This window comes from Natator depressus, chromosome 10, assembly GCF_965152275.1.
Source record: "Natator depressus isolate rNatDep1 chromosome 10, rNatDep2.hap1, whole genome shotgun sequence".
Lineage (NCBI taxonomy): Eukaryota > Metazoa > Chordata > Testudines > Cheloniidae > Natator > Natator depressus.
The window spans coordinates 11,116,277-11,137,721 of NC_134243.1; the positions used below are offsets into that span (position 1 = coordinate 11,116,277).

The following is a 21,445-nucleotide window of genomic DNA, read 5'->3' on the forward strand; positions in this document are numbered from 1 at the left end:
ATAGCCAACCAGAGTCTGCCCTCCCCCCACCCCGGCAAGGTTTCTTGTCCCTCCCTGTTTTTGGCTTCTCCTAAATAGTGAGTGAGAATAGCCAAGCATTCCCTCTGTTTTTGTCATTGTCCACAAGGGACACTTCCATATCTCTGCACTTCAGCTTAGCCACTCCTCTTCTGTATTCCCTTCGCAATTGCGTCTGAGCTGAGAGCTGCCTCTGCCACACTCCCCACTGGATTCTCTAGCAATAGCCCCTTCTTGCATTAGTAACATCTCTCTGGAAACGCTCTTAAATTCAGCCTTATAACTTGGCTCATGCTTGATCCTGCAGTAAAGAGGCAAAAAAGAATAAGCTCTTGTCAAAAACTAGTCAATGTATTTAAGAAACACTCTAGACCAAGATTTAGGCTAGTGGATGGATTTATAGTTCAAGTATGACTTGTTTTAAAGTTTCTGCTTGTCTGAGAAATCTTAAATGGAGTGTTTTTTTTTAAATGTCCTTAGACAGCCAGCAGGTGGCAGCAGCAGCAGCAGTGTTCACATAACATGGATTCCAGATGTGCAGACTGGAAAAAATGCCTTTCCAGTAATTGACATCATTAGTCTTTTAGAAGTCAGAACCCCCATTGTTCTTTGTATGAATCATGCTGGTTTTAATTTTTTTATACATTTTTCTTGAAGCAAGCTTAACTTAGGTTACTACAGATTTTCTCCTGCAATCACCTGCATTAGCAGGCCACAGGTTTTCCTCAGGTGTCTTCCCCTGAACCCCTCCCTCCCTTCCCCCCATCCCCCATGGAATCCACAGGTTATTGTGGCTTTCTCAATCTCAGATTGTAGGGGGGCGGGCAGGGGACATGCTTAGTTTTCTCATTAAAGCCCATAGCTCCAGCCTGGTAGGAAATCCCCCCACACCCCCTTCCCCCCACGCTGAATGTAATGGACTCAGTTTTCCTTTCCTTTCTGCTTTGGACAGTTGAGAACTCAAGGTATTTTTAGATCAGATCAATCTGAACTCCGACCACTACGCTGCAAGTTGATGAGTGTATTATCAGTGTTGGAATTCTGAGTGAGACTCTAATGGGGAGAGTCAGCCTCCGCCAGCACACGCGGCTCTCGCTATTACAGGGCTTGAAAAACTGTCGGCCTCTGGAGCACCGAGCTATAAATAACTGAAAAGTTATTATGTAGTAGCAACTGAAAGGCAGGCTCTGCTGCAGCTCTCTCTTGGTAGAGGCACCCGTGCCTGTGCAGCGGAGACTTACGGATCTTGGGGAAAAGAAGGGATGGCAGCTTTTCAGCTGCTGGAGCTAAAACGGGAGGGGAGCCAATAGTTCCCTTTAAGCGAACACCACTGATTATGTTGGCTAAGCAGAAAAGGCTCTTCTTGCTTGCTTGTTTGCTATGCCGCCCCCCACCCCCGTGCCTGTTCCCCTCTGCCTCTCCCAGACCACGTGTCTGCTCTTCACCCGGACTCCACAGGGCGATGGTTAGAAAGCCTCAGTTCTGCGCCTGTGCTCGGTGCAATCTGCAACGTGTGGGCCAGGGACATGGCTGGAAATAGACATTTGGTATAAAACACAATGAAGAAACAGTTTCCATGCTTAGAGCGCAAATGCTCCATGGCCTGAGGCCATGACTACATTGGAAAGTTTGCATGGGTTTAACTTACATCAGTTTTAGTTAAGCTGGTACATACTCCTATGTGGACACTCTTGTTTTGATTTAACATAAGCCAGTTCCCAGCCAACTTAAGCCAAACTGAAATATGCCACTTTTATACCAAAACATGAGCATCCACACAGAGCTTTGTTCATGGTTTGGATTCACATCTTGGGTTAAACCGGTGCGACTTTCTCATGTATATAAGCTCTTAGAGCGCCTGAATGATTGAAAGAAATTCCATGTTCGGAACCTCAGCAAAAGAAACACATTTCATTCCAGTAGGGAGTTCCTGTTTCCTTCTCAGACAGTAACTTCTGGTGAGAACAACCAAATGCACGGCAATCATGTAACAAAACTTAAATCAAAATGATGAGCTGAGCTTGCTTTTCCTAGCTCAGAAAGGAGCAAGGACTGCAGAAGGATAAGTCCGACCGAGTGCTAGTTTTCCTCCCAACTCCAGTGATGAGGGGAAGATTCAGCTTTGGACAGTTTTCTAGAATTTAGTTTCCTCCGCAAGGAGGAGAATTTGTCTCCAAGGACTTTCCTTAGCCCTACGTTGTCTCTGGGGAAGGGCAGATCCTTTCTCATGGTGGGGAGCTGCCCCGTAAACATTTCCCACTTAGCCAGGGCATCCACAGTTTTGTCCACTTGAGCCAGCTCCTCCTCAGAGACGTTCTTCTCCAGGGCAGCAATGCATGTTTCCAGCCATAGTTGATAATCTTTAATGATATCTGTGGACTTGGTGGTCCTGCCCAGCTGCTGCTGGCTGTGTGTGTCAGGCGGAGAAACAAACTGCTGGTCATGCTCCAGCTCCTGCCCAATGGAGAAGGCTTGGCTGCAAGTGTCTGGTGTCAATGGCTCAGAGAGGGAAGTTAAAGGCTCAGAGTCATTCTCACAGCACATCCCAGAGTCCAAGCTGAATGGCAGGATGTCCTCAGATGTTGACAGGTCTGATTCTTGAGTAGGCCAGGTAGACAATATAGTTTGAGTCCAAGCATAGAGTTTCTGTGGTGGGAGGAAAAGATTTTCATGTTAGAGCAACTTAGCACAACAACGTAAGTTGGCCAAGATTTTCAAAAATGCCAAGTGATCTCAGGTCCCTCAGTTTTGGGGTGTTTGTAAGACACTTCAAAGGCGTGTGATTTCCAGGGGGTGCTGAGCACCCACCCTCTGAAAACTGGGCCCCTTTTAAGGCATTTCAAGTTGGGCATCCCAAAACTCCGACATCCCAAATCACTAGGCACTCTTTAAAATCTTGACCGTGCGGTAACAAGAGTAGAATAACACTGCTAGCATTCCAAATATCCTTCAGTGATGATTCCTATTTGGGAGAGACTGGGCCTGGAATACTTAAAACTGCTTTCACAGCCTGTGGTTCTGCACCGTTCCTTGCAGTGACTGCTGCTAGAAAAGACTGACACTAAACTACCCATGAATACTTTACAGATGATGGTAGAGAAGTAGCTGTGTACTCCCCTGGCGTTACCCCCCCAAGAATCTGTGTGCCATGTGATCTGTGTAAAAGCAACAAACAAACAAGTGTCATCTCTCTAGAGGAAGTTCGGTTACATGAATATAAATGCTCCTGTGGCAAAGCTGAGGAGTCTTGTTTCACGAACATATTCATTTCTATTTAGCATGCATTTTCAGTCTCAAGAATAGTTCTTCACTTGAAACACATAAGGAAAGGCTGGGCTCTAGCAAAGAATTAATAGAAAGTAATATTTTTTTTAAATCTCAGAAATTTTTCATGCTATAATATGTCAAACAGCTGCTTGCTTCTGGCACACTTATTCCTTAGGCTGTGGGAAATTAATCATAGCACTTGACAGTTGCCAACTGATAAAATTTGGTCTCCTTGTCTTTTTAGCTGGCATACATGTTGATTCTTTTTGTTCCTTAGCATTCACACCCCCACTCCTATCTTCTCGCATACTGATGTATCTTATCTTTGTTTTCTGTTACTCCCCAGCTGGTATCTCTGCAAAGCTATACACTTCCTCAAGCAAATACAGTGGTAGCAGTTAGAAAATACTAGCATGGGGCTGGTAGGTAATGTATTAATTGTGTGAGTGTACTGTGCTTTCTGCTCCTATGGAGGATGGTACTGTGCGTGGTCCAGCAGAGGGCATCAGTGTTGCACTCTGGCTCAGTCTCCAGGACTTATCGGCATTTGCAGAGGTCCCTTTCCCCAGAACTTTCCACTCCCCCATCCCCCTTCTATAATTGCCTTCTTTCCCCAGGCCAGTGACAAAAGCAGTACGGAGACCAAGTTGAGTGGGTGGGGCAAGGCAGCCATGTTCCCTATTTCAGTCTCTGTGTGAAGCCCTGGCAAAGAGTTTTGTACAGACAGGGCTGCTGGAACAATTTGTATAGTGGGAGCCATTGTACAGTGAGAGCCATTGAACCAAACTGTAAACCCTGTGTATATAATGGAAGCCACTTAAAGCCAGGGGTTGCGGCAGCACCTATGTGTACAGGGAAAAAGAAAAGGAGTACTTGTGGCACCTTAGAGACTAACCAATTTATTTGAGCATAAGCTTTCGTGAGCTACAGCTCACTTCATCGGATGCATACTGTGTACAAGGATGCATCTGAACAGTTGAGATCCCCTATAGCCAAGAAAAAATGCAAAGGGAAGACTTTCTTTCTGCCTTGCTGTGAACACTATTATACAGTTAAAGCCAGCTGAGCACACACCCCTGACCACCCATAAACATGTTCAACAGAACATGCATCAGAGCCTGCGGAGGGGCCAGAGTGGAGGGAGGGGCAGTGGTGCTGTCTGAAAGCCGCAGCTACACCCTGGGTTTTATCACGGCTCTTTAAATTCCTAAGACATCAATGAAACTCCAGAATAATCAGAACTGCCACTCAGTCTAAAACCACGTAAGGGGGGGGAAAAACATGTGTATCCAAGCAAAAAGATAGCTGAAGCCAGGACATCCACACAGAGGTGTCGGGTGGAGATGTGTGAATAAGGGATTTTTCTGTTTTCAGGTAATTCCAGGGGGAAAACATTTTGGGTCTACCTGAAAACTAAATTTTTTGAAAAAATTTTGGCAAACCAAAAAGTAGGGGAAACAATTAACTTCAGATTGACCAAGGCATTTTGTTTTGACCAAAATCAAAACATTTACTTTTGATTTTGATAATTTTAAAACCTTTTTGATTTTTATATCAAATTGAAAGAAATTCAAAATGCAGTCATTTAGAACCAAAAATAACTTAGAATTTCAAAAATGTCAGTGAAACATTTTGATTAGGTGAAGTTGACATGAAGTTACAAAATGCTTTGGTGTTGCCAAATCTGCATAGTTATTTTTACAGAAAAATTCAACCAACTCTAAGGTCTTGTTTATTTCAAGTCAAGAAGAGGGAAGAGCTGTTCCTGAAATCCCTGTAATGCAGGTGAGGGGTGGGGGGGGGGGGGAATCCTTTTCTATCTTTCAGACTCTGTGGTGCATTTTACACAAGCTATTTAAGGGTTTGTGTGGTTTTAACTTCATTTTTCTGTTCTGCTCCTTAACCAGATGGGGGCATGCTGCACACGCTTCTCTCATCTGCAGGAGCCTGTGAAATCTGTGGTCATGGGATGGAGCCTGCTCAGTATGCAATTGAGCACTGCTTGAAGTCCACTTTTTGATATTACAAGGGAACCGTGCTACTCAGATTTTACTACAGAGTCACCCTGTCCTTGTCAGCATCAGTGGCATCTCCATCAGTGCACTGTAGGCTAGGCAGGAGCAGTTTGACCTGGTGATGTTTAAAGGTGAAAAAACTGGAACTGAGCAATTTGCAGAGGGCAGAGAGAATAAAACCTCTGACTTAGGGACTGCTGGGGTGTAATCATCTGCAATTAGCTGCCAGTTGCTGCATTCTGAAGGCAAAAAGGGAAAAAAAAAATCTTTCATAGTGAGCCGGAGAGAAGTCATTCCTAGCAGCACTGATTTACATCAGCCAGTGAGGGAACGAACTCCACAGAGACAGGGATATCCCCTGCTTCAAGCCAAACCCTGCTACACCCCAATCTGAGCATCATTAATGGGCCTTATTAACCAATTCTCTTCCCAATGGCTGGGACTGGCTGAGCAGTAAGTTAGGGCTCATCTTTGCTGCAGTGTTAGCTCAAACTTAGGGTGACCAGACAGCAAGTCTGAAAAATTGGGACGGGGGAGGGGGGTAATAGGAGCCTATATAAGAAAACGCCCCAAAAATCAGGACTGTTCCTATAAAATCAGGACATCTGGTCACCCTACTCGAACTGTAACTTGAGCGTTGCCCCGACCCAGATCCTGTTTGCGCACACATCTCTCGCTTGAGTTGGTGCTTTAAACTTGAGCTAGCTGACCCATCAGGGTGCTCATGCAGTGGGGCTGCAGATACTCTGAGCTGCTTGAGTGTTTTGTGGTGTGACTGCTCTCCCTCCAGCTAGCCTGAGCTCGAGCTTACACTGCAGCGAAGGCAAGCCCTTAGGGTATGGCTACACTGAAATGCTTGCAGCAGTCAGTCTCTGAGGCCGGGGCTACAGGCTCGAGCTTGCGCTACGGCACTAAAAATAGCAGCACAGACATTCCTGCTCAGTTCTCTGAAACCTACCCCCACCCTGAGTTTCCGAGCTCAGGCTCCAGCATGAGTGGGAACAGCTACATGGCTATTTTTAGTGTCATTGCGCAAGCCCGAATCTGTAGACTCAGGCTCCGAGACTCAGTGCCCCAGAGTGTTTGTAGTGGAGGCATACCCTTAGTCGCTCTCCAGTTGCTCTTCTATCCTAGAGCCGTGAAGGGAAATGTTGCGGCACAGAACAGCATGTGACACTGTAAGGGAAACAGGGAAACTTGGTGTAACGTAAGTGCAGCCTGGATTTTTTTGCTCTAAATTTGTCAAGATCAAACAAACCCTGGCTGATGTCAAAATAGAGCATATTTGAGTGCAAACTCAAATCAGTTCATGGCAAAGAGTTCATCCTCTTACAGAAAGATTGCCTACCTCCACCCACTGCCCCTTCTGCCCATGACCCGCGCTGCTGTTTCTGGCCTTGGCAGCATTATCTGATACGGGGAAGGCACAACCCCACTATATAGCGCTGCATAGAGTCTACTCAAGCTCCTCCTTTATTGTCCTGGAGGCAGTTGAGACATTTGTGGGGGAGGAGCGAGTTGGCTCCTCTTTTTCAGGGTTTCTTTCACTGTAGCTGCGGGGAAGCTGAGCTAATTACTGCAGTGAAACAGGTGTGGAGGGAAATCAGTTATGGCAACATTTAATTCAGATAGTGTTTCTCTGTGGGAGAGGGAGAGCTGCCTTGCAGAGGGCACTTTTGCTGCTATTGTTGCTCTGGCATGTGCTGGGTCTGAGGACCACTCAGTTTTGGATGTAGAGCAGATGGCCCAGGATCTAGATGAAGAGCACTAGTTCTAGCCTCACCATCTCAGTGAGTGGCAGCACAACCAGGTAGTGTGTTCTCCCCCAAGCATGTTGACATCCTTCTGTGTGAATGTGTCTGACTTTCAAGCTGAATGAGCATGAACTTGGGGGGGGGGAGAACCTAGAAAAGTTCCTGGAACTGCACAGCTAACTTTATACAAAGTGACAATACAGTGCACCGAAGTTTAAAATAGGCAAGCCTGGAAAAATCCAGTCTCTGAAGATGATGCAACTAATACAATAATGTAGAAGATAGAGCACTGAGCATGAATTGTAGGCTTGCTTATTTTGATGCTTTATGTAATAAACCTGTCCTATGGCTAGAGTCCAGCTCTCTAGATACTGGAGGGAGATACTCCTTCCAGCATTAAGGGGCAGTGATGGTGTCTAAAGCTAGTTGTGCTATTAGCATTTCCTTGATGGGCCAGGAAATCACACAGCACTGTCTGAGCAGAGGACTGGGACCCAGGAACTTCCACACGCTAACCACAGTTCTGACATTGCTTGTGTCACTTTCCCTTTGCCTCCATTTCCTCATTAGTAAAACAGGGAGAACAGTTTTGTGCTCGGGTGTTGTACTATTATTGTTTGCAAAGAGCTTTGGAGATTGTGTTTAAAGTGCGAAGAACTGGTCACAGTGAATGTGTCTGGGATGCCCACCCTCTCTATTTTGGATCTTGTGTTAAATAGCTTGCTAACTCATAACCAATGCCAGGAGAGAGCTCTGTGTAATTCTAAGCCCAGCCCTTACTTTAACACGGTGGCAAGAGGCTGAGATTCACAGATGGGTGACCTGGTTGTAGAACTTCTTGCTTTACCCCTCTGCCCCAGGACCACTCAGTGGTCCATCTCTCACCCTGTAGCGCTCGATGAGTTTGAAGCCCACAACGTATTGCAGCTTCCTGAGGCAAACTGGGCAGGGCTCCAGGGGCCGCAACAACGCTTCGTCCAAACTCAGCACGCCCTGCATGATGCACTGTAGCCATCTGCAGTTCCCCAAGCCAATCAGGTGGCAGATCTCATGACACGTGACCTTCAGGAAAGCAAAGTTGCTTTGTTGTTAAAAACAAACAAACCAAACTTTCACCACAACCTCCTCTTGCTCAACCCTTCCTCAGTCAGGGAGGTGAAAGAGGAATCCAAGCTCCTTGTTTGGACATATGCACCAGACTTTTCCACTAATGCACTCCAACCCTGACACAGAAGGAGGACCCTTTTCTGGGGTGTGAGGGGAACTCAGTACCCTGAATCCCAGACTATCCCTAGAGGCAATGTCCATGCATGGGCTGAGAAGGGAGAGTTTGGATGATGTTTTAGTAAGGAACTGAGAGAAGACCCTTTAGGTGGCACATAGGCATAGGTAGGGCACTACCAAATTCACAGCCATGAATAACACGTCGGGGACTGTGAAATCTGGTCTTGTAGGGTAAAAGCGCACACGCTACACAGATTTCACAGGGGAGACCAGCGTTTCTCAAATTGGGGGTCCTGACCCAAAAGGGAGTTGCAGGGGGGTCACAAGGGTATTTTAGGGGTGGTAGTGGTATTGCCACCCTTACTTCTGCACTGCCTTCGGAGGCGGCAGCTGCTGGCCGGGTGCCCAGCTCTGAAGGCAGAGCCGCTGCCACCAGCCGTGCAGAAGTACGGATGGCCTGGGATGGCGTTGCCACCCTGACTTCTCCGCTGCTGCCTGCAGAGCTGGGCCCTCAGTCAGCAGCCACCACTCTCTGACTTCCCAGTCCCTCTCCTTCCCCTGCCAGCCGGTCAGACTGCCTCCCTCTCCCAGTCCGATCCCGAGGGAGCTAGGGAAGGAGCCCAGGGCAGGGAATGCCAAGTGCCAGCTGGGGAAGCAGAGAGGGAGGGAGATACAGGGCCAGCCCTGCAGCAGGAGCTGCTACTATTGCTCAGAGGCCAGCCCTGTGAGGAAATACCGCAGGCCAGAAGGGGCAGCTGGGAGAGAGCACAGGAGATGTCTCGGAAGGAACACTAACGTGGATATGTCTATGAGGATTATAAGCACATTTTCATATAAATATATGTGCAAACTTTTCTCAGGCTTTTTGATGAGCTCTCACAGGCAGGTCTGGCAGGGATTAGTGCCAGGTTTTCCTCCGATATGGACAGCAGCCACTGGAGGGAGATGCAATTGCGTACGCCTTGCCTCCCGAATCCATCACAACATTCTATACACAACTCTGCTACACTGCCTACGAAGAGACTACCAGACCACAAACAATGACTCGGGGAGAGAGAAAGTGATATCCATTCATCCACCCAGTGTCTGCCAGGCAGCACGGTCTAATGTCTTGAGCATGAGACTGGGAGCCAAAGACGACTTGGTTCGTAATCCCAGTTCTGCCACACGCTTGCAGTGTGATGTAAGGCAAATTGCACGACCTCTCCCTATCTCTAAAATGGAGATGATAGATCCCAATTCCCTCCCAGAGCCAAGGCTACAACCCAGGAGTCCCAGCTCCTGCTCTAACTACTAGACTCGCCTCCTGGGGGTGTTGTGGAGAATGGTCAAGCCGTGCTTTGAAGATGTAAAGTGTTATGTGAGCGTAGGCTCACTACGGGAACTTCCAATGGCTTTTGCTAGGTCGGTGTCACTCCTCTTTCAGGGAACTGTCACAGGCTACTGGCACATAAACCCCACATCGCAGGACATTGGCTTCTGTGTAGGTTGCTAACCGCACCTTGCAACACTGAACCATCTCCAGCACACTGAACAGCAACGGCCGGTCTCGGGCCTTCTCGGTGACCTCGTGCAGCTCCTCTCGCCTGGTAGCTGGATTTAAGGTGGTGCAGCCTGGCTGGGGGAAATTGCCAGAAAACCTGGCAAAGCTGCAGACACCCACTTCTACAAAAAGAGGCAAATAAAAGTGAGACAGGTCCTCTTAGCCTAACGTCAGCCTCCAGCATCTACCTCTAGCCTTAGGCCCCATGATGGCAAACTACTTTAGCTTCATCCAATATAGCGCTTCGCCCTCCACTGCACTGAATGTTGGGGGCATGTGCTCCCCTCAAGGCATAAGAACGGCCATACTGGGTCAAACCAAAGGTCCATCTAGCCCAGTATCCTGTCTTCCAACAGTAGCCAATGCCAGATGCCCCAGAGGGAATGAACAGAACAGGTAATCATCAAGTGAGCCATCTCCTGTCACCCATTCCCAGCTTCTGGCAAACAGAGGCTACGGACACCATCCCTGCCCATCCTAGCTAACAGCCATTGATGGACCTATCCTCCATGAATTTATCTTGTTCTTTTTTGAACCCTGTTATAGTCTTGGCCTTCACAACATCCTCTGGCAAGTAGTTCCGCAGGTTGACTGTGTATTGTGTGAAAAAATACTTCCTTTGTTTGTTTTAAACCTGCTGCCTATTCATTTCACTTGGGGAGCCCTAGTTCTTGTGTTATGAGAAGAAGTAAACAACACTTCCTTATTTACTTTCTCTACACCAGTCATGATTTTATAGACTTCTATCATGTCTCTCCTCATATGGCAGCCGTTCCATACCCCTAATAATTTTTGTTGCCCTTTTCTGAACCTTTTCCAATTCCAATACATCTTTTTTGAGATGGGTCGACCACATCTGCTTGCAGTATTCAAGATATGGGCATACCATGGGTTTATATAGAGGCAATATGATATTTTCTGTCTTATTATCTATCCCTTTTCTTAATGATTCCCAACAATCTGTTTGCTTTTTTGACTGCTGCTGCCCATTGAGTGGATGTCTTCAGAGAACTATCCACAATGACTCCAAGATCTCTTTCTTGAGTGGTCACAGCTAATTTAGACCCATCATTTTATATGTATAGTTGGGATTATGTTTTCCAATGTGCATTACTTTGCATTTATCAACACTGAATTTCATCTGCCATTTTGTTGCCCAGTCACCCAGTTTTGAGAGATCCTTTTGTAGCTCTTCGCAGTCTGCCTAGGACTTAACTATCTTGAGTAGTTTTGTATCATCTTCAAATTTTGCCACCTCACTGTTTCCCCCCTTTTTCCAGATCATTTATGAATATGTTGAATAGGACTGGGCCCAGTACAGACCTCTAGAGGATACCACTATTTACCTCTCTCCAGTCTGAAAACTCAGCATTTATTCCTACCCTTTGTTTCCTATCATTTAACCAGTTAGCAATCCATGAGAGAACCTTCCCTCTTATCCCATGACAGCTTACTTTGCTTAAGAGCCTTTGGTGAGGGACCTTGTCAAAGGCTTTCTGAAAACCTAAATACACTATATCCCGCTTGTCCACATGCTTGTTGACTCCCTCAAAGAATTCTAGTAGATTGGTGAGGCATGATTTCCCTTTACAAAAACCATGTTGACTATTCCCCAACAAATTATGTTCATCTATGTGTCTGACAATTCTGTTCTTCACTATAGTTTCAACCAGTTTGCCCGGTACTGAAGTCAGGCTTGCTGGGGTCACCTCTGGAGCTCTTTTTAAAAATTGGCATCACATTAGCTATCCTCCAGTCATTTGGTACAGAAGCTGATTTAAATGATAGGTTACAGACAACAGTTAGTAGTCCTGCAATTGCACATTTGAGTTCCTTCAGAACTCTTGGGTGAATACCAGCTGGTCCTGGTGACTTATTACTGTTTAGTCACCAGCTTGTAGCTAGTCAGCCTTCCCTGCCTGGACCAACAGCCTCTTGGTGGCTTTGAGTCCTGAGTTCTCATGCTTTACATTGGGAAATCCTGTTTCCTACCACTGGGGTGTTGATTAAAGTTGTGGGGAAGGCCTGGGTACTCTGCCTCCCAAGCAGTGGTTTAAGGTAAAGCGCTTTCTTGTTCATTCCCTGCATGGGAAGAATACGGGACGTCACTTGCACCTTGTCCTGGCAGGAATTTGCCGAAGGTGAAGCTCCAGGTCTCACAGGGGTACAGGTCCAAGAGAGTGAGTCCAAGGACACACAGGGCATCCGGAGGCTTGTTGTTCTTCAGGAAGGTCAGGATCCCATCTGGATAAATGAAAGAGAGAAGGTAAAAATCCAGTCTGCCCAGAGGGCAATGCCAAAGCCCCCATTTCTCTTGTCACCGGTATGGAACTTGAAGTCCAAGCCACAAGCTGGTGGAGATGCTGAACTCAATATCCAGGGTGAAGGGGGTGGTCCTTTTCCTTGCTCTTTATCACCCATTCCCTCTACTCTGGGCACCATTAGACCTGGCTTCCCTGGAGATGCTGCTGCTGCACAGAATAAAGCCGAAAGAGAATTCTAAGGACAAAGACACGAGTGAATCCTGTGCCAAGCCACATGAAAGAAAGGAAGGATGGGTCAGAGCAAAGAATTTCCCTATGGGCACCTCACACCTGACCTGCAACAGCCTTACTGTTCCAGCACTGGGCCTTTCCAGAGCTAGCGCTGTCAGCTGTACCAAGCAGCGTGGCAGTCTTGCACTGTGGATGAATGGTCCCGCAACACTAGCCTGGCAACCAGCAAACCCATTTCACCTGAGACCTAACTGATATTTGAACTCAAATTTCCTCATATGAAACGCTAGTGCATTAACCCACCCAGGCATTCATTTAATTTGGCTTTAGGCAACAAATGAGGGAATGACATAAAATAGTCAAACAGAATGAAATCTAAAAGCATGTTGTACTCGCTGAGGGAAGGTGAGCAGCAGCTTTTACCTGGCAAAACTGACTTTAAAGATTAAAAACTCTGAAAAATAAAAACCTAGAGGAAAAAGTATGATGAGAACTGCCCTCCTGGCTAGTTATTGTTGTGGTTTCCAGCCCAAAAGCTGGGTTTTCCATGAAAACAGGATTTCTCCCTCTTCCCTCCCTTCCTCCTCTGTGTAGGCAGCGAGGTGATATTACAGGCATTTCCTAAGGGAGCGAATGTGGGCCGAGAGACTGCCATGAGCCAGTGTGCCAGACAGACTTCTCTGCTGGCTCCACTCTTCTCCCTCCTTACCTGCATGGAGCTGCGCTCTGTCTGAATCTTGGCTCTGTCGATAGCAGCAGCGGATGGAGGAGATGGGAACAGAGGGAAGGCACTTGACGCGAAGGCCCAAGAAGAAAGACTCTAGGCAGCTTCTGAGGGAATCCAGCAGCGAGATCCCGGCAGACTCTTCAATTAGATCTAAGAGCAGAAGCATCGATGTCAGTTACTTGTACACAGGGGCAGGTCAAAATGTCTTAAGGGATTTATTTGGGGATAGTCAAAGGTATGGTAAGGGGTTAGCTCTGCAAGTGTGTTTCAGGGTGTTGCCAGGTCTCTCTGGAGCCAGTCATTCCGACTGGGGGGTGTTTCTCAGGGACGGGCTGCTTAGGGGATTAGGTGCTATGGGGAGTATCTGTCTAGTCATTTACAGGGCAGGCCACTGAAAGAAGTTAGCTCTATGTGGGGTGTCCGGGAAGTCATTTGGGGGCAGGCAGGCCATGCAGAGAGCTAAGCCAGGGCGGGAGTCTCTGGGACCACTTTCTTAGTTCACCATTTTGTATGTATTTCTTTCCAGTTATTCATGGAGAAACCACTCCCAAGGGCACATAATGCCCTCGGGTTGGGACCCGATCTCCAGTTGTCAGCAATGGCTCCTTACTGTGGATCAAAGGCAGCCCTTAGCACCACTATATATGATCCAAATGTAAAGGTTGCCCAAAAAGGCCTTGCTGGGGCATTGGCCATTTGCAGGCTCAGCCCTTGGACAGAGGAGGCTGAGGTAACGATGGAGGGTTGACAATGTTTAAAAAACAACAAACTCCCTTTTCTTAAAAGGTGTCCCACATCAAAGATGCTGTGGCTCCTGGCTTGTGTTACCTATAGGCTGCAGGTATATATGCTTCTGGCAGAAACGCTGCTTCTTCGTCAGCATGGAGTGATAGAAGGTCTCGAAGTCCTCAGGGGCATCAGGATGGCTGAGGAGCCAGTCAAAGGCAGTCCTGATCAACAGAGTGCAGAAGAGTGTCCTCTGGGGATTGTATGCTTCGGAGAGGAAAAGTTTCTCTGCGCTGGAGAAGGCTTTGGCATAGAGCTCCTGGAGGGCAGGGTTGGTAGAGATGAGTGCGTCCTTCAGAGCTCGGGGCCCAAAGCTGAATTCCTGAGCATGTCTGCACTGCAACATTGCTGACAGGCCCTGGGGCTGTGGCACTGCCTGTAGAAAGTGAATCAAATCATCAGGATTTAGCCTCACAAGGGACTTGGGGATTTGCACTTGAGTAAATCTGCCTAACGATTTCAGCTGAGATATCACTGGGTGCTCAGAGTTCTGTGGTGCTGCTGGCTTGGAGTCACTGCCTTTTGTGGTGATATCTGTTTCAGGAGTACTCTGTGTCTATGCATATGTAAATAGTTAATAGATAATGAACCAGAGGATGGCCCCAGGAAACTGGCTCTTGCAAATGCAATGCCACCTCCATGTGTACAGCTAGATAATGGCACCTGCAGTCGTATTTCTGTGGAGTAAGAGTGACAATCAGTGGCCCTATAGGCTAGCGCTACCAATGATTCATTAATTGTTAATAAATACTATGGGTCAAATTTTATATATAACTTTTCTGTATGTCCGAGATGCTTTACAACTAAATAAACATAACCTTTGGAAAGACTAAATGTGTGTAAACAAGCATTAACAGTGACTCATTTTTGTGTGGCCTTCCTGAGGCTGAAAAGGAGAGCTCCAGAGAGAGAAAGGGATGAGCAGGATGCATCCGATGAAGGGACTTGTAGCTCACGAAAGCTTATGCTCAAATAAATTTGTTTGTCTCTAAGGTGCCACAAGTACTCCTTTTCTTTTGAGAATACAGACTAACATGGCTGCTACTCTGAAACCTGTCAGTAACACTGAGGGAGGCAGTGGGGGCTTACTTGAATCAAAGCTTTAATTCAGAAACCATCTACAACACTGTTTGTGCCCAGCCCTCTGGATCTGCCAGGGGATGTATCCATAGATTCCATGGGCAGAAGAGACCACTGCGATCATCTAGTCTGACTTCCTGTATAACCCAGGCCATAGAACTTCCCCAAAATAATTTCTAGAGCAGATCTTTTAGAAAAACATCCCACTTGCTGCAAACTGTTGCCCAAGGGGAAGATGCAAATCTAGGAGTCTTGCATGGTGTCATCCCTGCTCTCTGGCTCAGAAACCTGGACTATGTACGCTAGGCACGTCGGGAGACTGAACAGCTTCCATATGAGATGCCTGCGCAAGAACCTGAAAATAAAGTGGGAAGACAAAATACCAAGCACAGAGGTGCTGGAGCATGCAGCACGGACGCACTTAGAAACCACTATTAAGAAGAGGTTGCAATGGCTCAATCATGTTGAGAGAATAGAAGGAGACGGAACCCCCAAGAATATTTTGTCCAGAGATTTGTGACAGCTCTAGAAAGCAGAGTCACCCTATATGGTGATACCACAATGTGTACAAAAATGATATGAAGTCGTTCAACATCCATGTAGAAAGCTGGGAGGAGGGCGCAGAATCCCATCCAATCTGGAGGGAACATCTGGCACTGGCTGCAGCTCAACATGAACCAGCTTTGATCCAGAGGATGGAAGCAAAGCAAGAAAAAAAGAGAGCAGCGTGCTGTCATTTTGTTCTCCAACTCAGACAACACATGGATCTTGGGCTTGTCAGCCATAAGCAGATTCATCAGGCACCTAACTAGACCTCCGACGTGCACACCATGATCAAGTGGATTGACAGTTGCCTAGAGACAGATACACACACTTAGAACCAAAGGCTTTGGCTTTTCATCTCTCACACTCCAGACCAGCAAAGGCTTGGAGCACTGAAGCAGTCTTCTTACAGGAGCTGTAAGATGAGCTGAAAGACTCCAGCCCAGGCATTGTTGTCTGGATGAGCAGATGCCGTAAGATGGGACCTTCTGAGAAGAATATTAGCTGTTTGTGGTGTAAGTGTGGCTTTTGTTGGTACCTCGGGACTTCACACTATATTGTACATATTATACAACCACTTTTGCTGGGGAGTTTGTGACTTGAACTTTATTCTAATGGTTGATATTTTCCCCAGGAATGCTCCCTAAAAATACAGCTTCGTCTCTGTTGGGTATAGTCAGTATATTCCCTCCAGAGCTGACAGTTATCCGTAAATGGTTCTACGTGCAATTCAGTTGCTCATAAATTATTCTCTTTGTAAATCAGCTACCTATAAATTATTCCCTGTAATTGACAATTACTTATGAATTATTCTTGTTCTAATTCTATAAATTATTCTCAATATATTGACATTGCTCCCTAGGATAGATGTGTTTTGGAGGTGACAGTAATGGCATAATTGAGAACATTTGTAGAATAAAACAGCACAAGTACTGAGAGGAGACAGGATTGGACCCTAGGTGAATAGATTATATGTAGTGTTGGTCTGGTGGGAGAAAAAATGCCCAGAACCTCATGGGATTGTCTCAGCATTCTTCCATGATCTAGCCCTAACCTGGGCTTAGGTCATTTAAAAACCACCCTCTAAGCTGTTTCTTTTACACATCATTCTACTCACTTTCATACAAACTATGGATTTCAGATTCCGAGAAGGAATCTTTTGGATTTTGTTTCTTCCCCTCTGAATTTCTGTGAAGTGTTTGGAGACTAATTAATTTAACTAGGCACTTTGAATATCTGAGGGATGCTAGCTGAGTCTGTTAAAACTGATTAATTGGTTAAATTATGTGCTCTACTGTAAATAAGCAGTCATAGTGCAGAAAATTCATAGCCTGTCAACCTAAATGAAAAGCCCAGAGTGCATATAAAGAACATTAGCTAATTATCAGCAAATGCTCTAATCACTCAGTAGGTCCCTTCCCAAGATCTGCAATCACTGCTTGCTACTGCTGCTTTCAGATAATCCTCTTATTTCCAGTACAAAGGAAGATGCAAGGCCGAAGGCAATTTTCTCAATTTGTTTGTTGACATGTATTGAAAAAGACTTTTTGACTAAGAGGCTGAACTCTTGATGTATAGAGAGTCAAGGTCTGTGAGAGGAAGGGAGGGCACTAAGAGAAGCCAGGGTGTTTTAACCCTTAAGCAAACAAAATTTGCATTCCCCTGGCCCAGGTGGTACTTGCTTACACATACTCCCATGTTTAGGCTGATGCATCCTGCACTAAGTGGGCCCAGCTGTTGAGGTCAAAGGAGTACAAACTTTCTGCTGGGTTCAATCTTGAGGAGTGGTGAAGACCTGCTACTCCCACTGGCTTCAGAGGAAATTGATGGTGCTCAACACCTTGCAAGATCAGGCTCCTCTACTCAAGGAGAAAATAAAATGCACCAGGGCCTAACTCATCATTACTGTATCAATGTAAAGTACCACCCAATCAGGACTGTGTCATTTTGCAACCACTTTGCACTGGGGTGAATGGCTACAGAAGGTGCAGGGCCTTGTGTGCTTCATGCCATAAGGGTAAATTAAAGTGTCCTGTCCCCACAGTTACCACCTGATTCTACTCAGACTTATTTTCCTGGAGACATTATAAATGTTTGTCACTTTGAAACAGATGCTTCATTTAGTCTCCCTGGCATGAATCATTCCCAGGCTGAGAGGGTTTCCCATGCATAGATATGCATTATTGGTAAGACAATTTACCTGTCACACTGTAGCTGAGATTAGTCTCTTTTATTATTGCAGGGGGGAAGGGAATCATCCAAGCTCTTACTGTATCATCCTCATGCATCTAGCTGCATTGAAAAAAATGCCTCATGAGTAAAGGTTTGCAGGATTAAGGGCTAGATTTGTAATAGTATTTAGGTGCCTAAAGATGCAGATAAGGTCTAGTGAATGGTTTTAAGGGGAGCCACTTGCTTTGTTTTATTTCTAGAAAAGGGTGGATTCCAACACAGACTCCTTCGGGTATTAATATGTATTAAGCAGATCCATTACCCTAACTTCATTCTTCTCTCTCAAGGGTTTTATATGTTGTGTTCCCCGATGGATCACGTTATAATAATTCTTTACCCTCTTCTATAGCACCTTCCGTCTGATGAGCTCGAAATACTTTACAGACATTAATTACAGCCTCACAACCCTCCAGCAGGTAGGATGAATGAAATGGGGGACTTACTGTCACTGTTACTATTTTATATAGTGTTGGACCCAATAGTCACCAAAAGAACTGATGAGTAGATCATTTCATTCAGTTTTTAATAGGCTATTTCTTCCAGTGCTCATTTTAATGTGTATGGGTAACACCTTCAACAGTGCCTAAGTTACTTATGTGCTTTTGAAAATGCTACCATGTGTATGTATGTGGTGGTGGTGTGACGCATTCTCCCTTCCTTGCTCCTATAGGAGATACTGCTGGCTACTTTATATCAGGGTGTCATTTCAGAAAAACTAGGAGAGGGGTAAAGTTGTCAGTGGATAGAATGCTATGTGTATTATATCCTGCAAAGTCAGGCGGGGACTGGAAGACATAATGGAGCATATAGACCTATGGAAAGGGGACAAGAGCAATCCCCCGTCCCATGCAAACTATTGCTGTTTCACATGTAACTGATAACTGAGCAACTGAATGTGCACACAAGCAGGGAGATCATCTAGCAGAACTTTTTTAATAGAAAAATCTTGCTGGAGAAATACCCAAGTGCAAATCATTCACCGCTCAGGGCACCTTAGTCTTCCTTACACACATGCAGATAGACCTAATGCTTCTACAGGTGGACCCGAGTAGGTTCCTGAACATTTTAAAAGTTTAAATAAAATTGCAGTGTTATCATAATGATTTAACATACACATGTCTGTGCTCTGACTTATCCCCTTGACAGTCGTTATGGTAACATTTCATTTTTATTTAAATGTAGATGCATTGTACTGATGCCCAAAGCATTTTACAAACATTAATCCTTGCTTATTGCACCAAGCTGAGTTATTTTACCAATTTTGCACACTGGGAAACTGAGGCACACCAAGTTGCTGTGACTTGCCGAAAGCCACACAGCCAGGGGCATATCTGGGAATAAAATCCCAGATCTTGTCTAGCCTGGACTGCATTGTCTTGCATAAAATCCCTTCAGCATAGTTGATAAGGCATATCTTCAAAAGATTGTTTTAAATAAACTGAAAATGTAAAAGCACATGCTTGTTCTGATGACAGCTGGAGCCTCTGTGCTCATGGTGGCTTCCTGTTTGGTTCAGTCCATTGGACCTGGACTGACAATGCAACAATTCCTCCCCTGTCTCCCTTTTACTGAGTCAGTCCCAGAGCTGCAGCAACGTTCGGCTCCTGTAGTTACCAGGAGAGGCTAATAAATGTTTGCATTAACGTTATTGTAGGGAAAAGCCTCTACCCTGGGAGAGGCTAACGAGCCTCTTGTTTTCCCAAAACACAGCCCCCAGGAGTATTGTATCACCTGGAGCTGGGCTATAGATACGCTGCACACAACCCTTGTCCCCTGGCAGCAAAGGGAGTGGTTTCCCATCAACCCTGTCAGGTCTATCAGGGGGCTTTTACATACAAGGAGCTAGCATTTGCCTTGATGCCTGCTGGGGCTCGGGAATCCTACATGTGACAGGCTCCGGGCATCTGAGTCTGACCCACATCCTGGAATGTGTTGCTCCTGGCTTAACGTGTCATGAAAGAGGTGCTGGCACTGAAGCAATTTTTTTTTAATATTCATAACTGATGCAGCAAGCCCAGTGCCTGGGCTGAGAACTGCCAAGCTTAGAGGGGCCGGGCCTCCGCTCTGGCACAAATTAAGCACTAGCGCTGCCCCACCCCTGTGCCAGCAGCCAGGCACCGGGAGCGCATCCCCTGCAGCAGCTCCTGGACCGAGGTACCAGGGCAGGGCGCCTGGGCTACACCAGGCTCCTAATCCCGCCTCCAGCCCTGAGAGCCTGGAGCCCAGACGGGCAGGGGGCGGCCCGGGACTCCCGTGCACGCCGGCCGGAAAGGAGAGAGGGGCGGCACAGACCCTCCAGCGCCAGGCGGAGACTGACCAGAAGGGACCCAGGGGTGGAGAGCAGCCTGCGGGGGCCGCGCCAGCCCCTCGCTGCAGAGGGGTCCCGCCCAGGGCAGTGAGTGACCCGCTCTCCCCGTGAGGGGCGGGAGCTCACTGTTTTGCACGCCGCCATGTGTTCCCCTCAGCTGCAGCACGGGGGGCCCGGCCTTGGTCCCCCACGCGGGTGGGGGGGAGACGGTGGCTGCATTTCCCCACGGACCTGAGCGGCACCGTCTCCCCCGCCCCGTCACCGATGCCCGAGGGGCGGACCCCGCCGCCCTCCGCTCGTCCTGCCCCCGGCAGCGCAGCTGGATCCGAGGCGCGAACAGGCCCGGACGTACCTGGGGAAGCAGCGGCCGGCGCCTTGTCTGCAGCGGGCGAGGAGGCGAGAGACACGCGGTGGTGAGTGGGGATGGGGAGGCTCCAGGACTCGTGACGTCTGTTCTTGGGGGGGGGGGTCCGCGGAGAGGAGGTGCGGCGAGACCCGCGGGGGGCGGAATCTGCGCCTTCCCTGGGAGCAGACGGGCCGCGTTCGCCGGCCACGAAGCGCCCGGGAGATTCCCAAAGCGGGTGGCGGGGTGAAGGTCTCCCCCGTGCAGGTCGGGTTCCCGGAGCACGCGTCTGCGGCGATTTCAACCCTCGGGGAAGCGCAGTTCAGCGCCAGCCCCGAAGGGTCCGAGGGCAGCCGGTTGGAGAGCAGGGTCTGTTCACATCGGCGCTGCTGCGGTTGTTAGGGTGCCGTTCAGACAGCCTGGCGTCAGTGTATGGGGTCTGACCTGACCCTGGGGGTCCTCGGGACTACTGGCTCAGATCTGTGGTGCGTCAGAAGAGCGTTTCCATCAGGCTGGGGTGGAGGGGGCTTTGCTTTATCACTGTTACCTCTCAAAGGACACAGTAACTAAGGGGCCATTACAAATCCCTGGAAGGGCAGGTTGATAGTCATTCCAGGACATCCCCGGATCCCTGGTCGAGTGGAAGAGCAGTGCCCTGGTTGCTCTCAGCCCAGGGAGGCGTCAGCCCGGATGATGGGGGAAGAGGTGGAACAGTATGGGGAAAGCAATATCTCCTGATAGCCTTAGGGAGGGGGCTTTCAAGTCAGGGCTCTAGGCTGGGATGGCCTTGACCATGCCCAGGGTGGACAGTCTCAATTCTGTCCTAGCCCTGATGGATAGTCGTGGGTGTAGATCAGGGACTGGGGGATGGATGAGAGCAAAGAAGCTGTATGCCTGAATGAGCCTGGGGCCAAGCAATGTGATGATGCCAGGAGTATTAAAGCCCTCTTGAATTCCATCTTCTAATGAGAAATGAACAAAGCCACATCTGCCTGGAGACCAGCGCTCTGGATACTTGGTTCTGCAGCATATCACAAGATCACTTCTTCAGAAGTGTGAAAGCTGGTGTTTGCATTTGGCTCTAATATACACTGGACCGTTCCCACCCTC

The 21,445-nt window shown here is 47.5% G+C and overlaps 2 protein-coding genes across 4 annotated transcripts in view; one reads left to right on the forward strand and one right to left on the reverse strand.

Annotated features, from left to right (window-relative positions):
• Positions 1–905: 905 nt before the first annotated feature.
• AMZ1 (archaelysin family metallopeptidase 1) lies at positions 906–20,428 on the reverse strand. Of its 2 annotated transcripts, XM_074965192.1 has the most exons (7): positions 20,345–20,428; positions 13,872–14,205; positions 13,026–13,193; positions 11,937–12,065; positions 9,780–9,943; positions 7,940–8,116; positions 906–2,664 (listed from the first exon to the last, which is right to left on the reverse strand). In XM_074965192.1, the coding sequence occupies exons 2-7, from the start codon at positions 14,173–14,175 to the stop codon at positions 2,098–2,100; spliced, it is 1,509 nt and encodes a 502-aa protein (XP_074821293.1). In that variant the 5' UTR covers positions 14,176–14,205; positions 20,345–20,428; the 3' UTR covers positions 906–2,097. The 2 variants fall into 2 exon arrangements, with proteins under 2 accessions (XP_074821293.1, XP_074821294.1); XM_074965193.1 differs by lacking the exon at positions 7,940–8,116.
• IQCE (IQ motif containing E) overlaps positions 20,110–21,445 on the forward strand; it is an 81,195-nt gene continuing 79,859 nt past the window's right edge. For both annotated transcript variants that reach the window (XM_074965186.1, XM_074965187.1), the window contains exon 1: positions 20,110–20,405. The gene's annotated coding sequence lies outside the window, so the exon portion shown is untranslated. The remainder of the gene's footprint in view (positions 20,406–21,445) is intronic.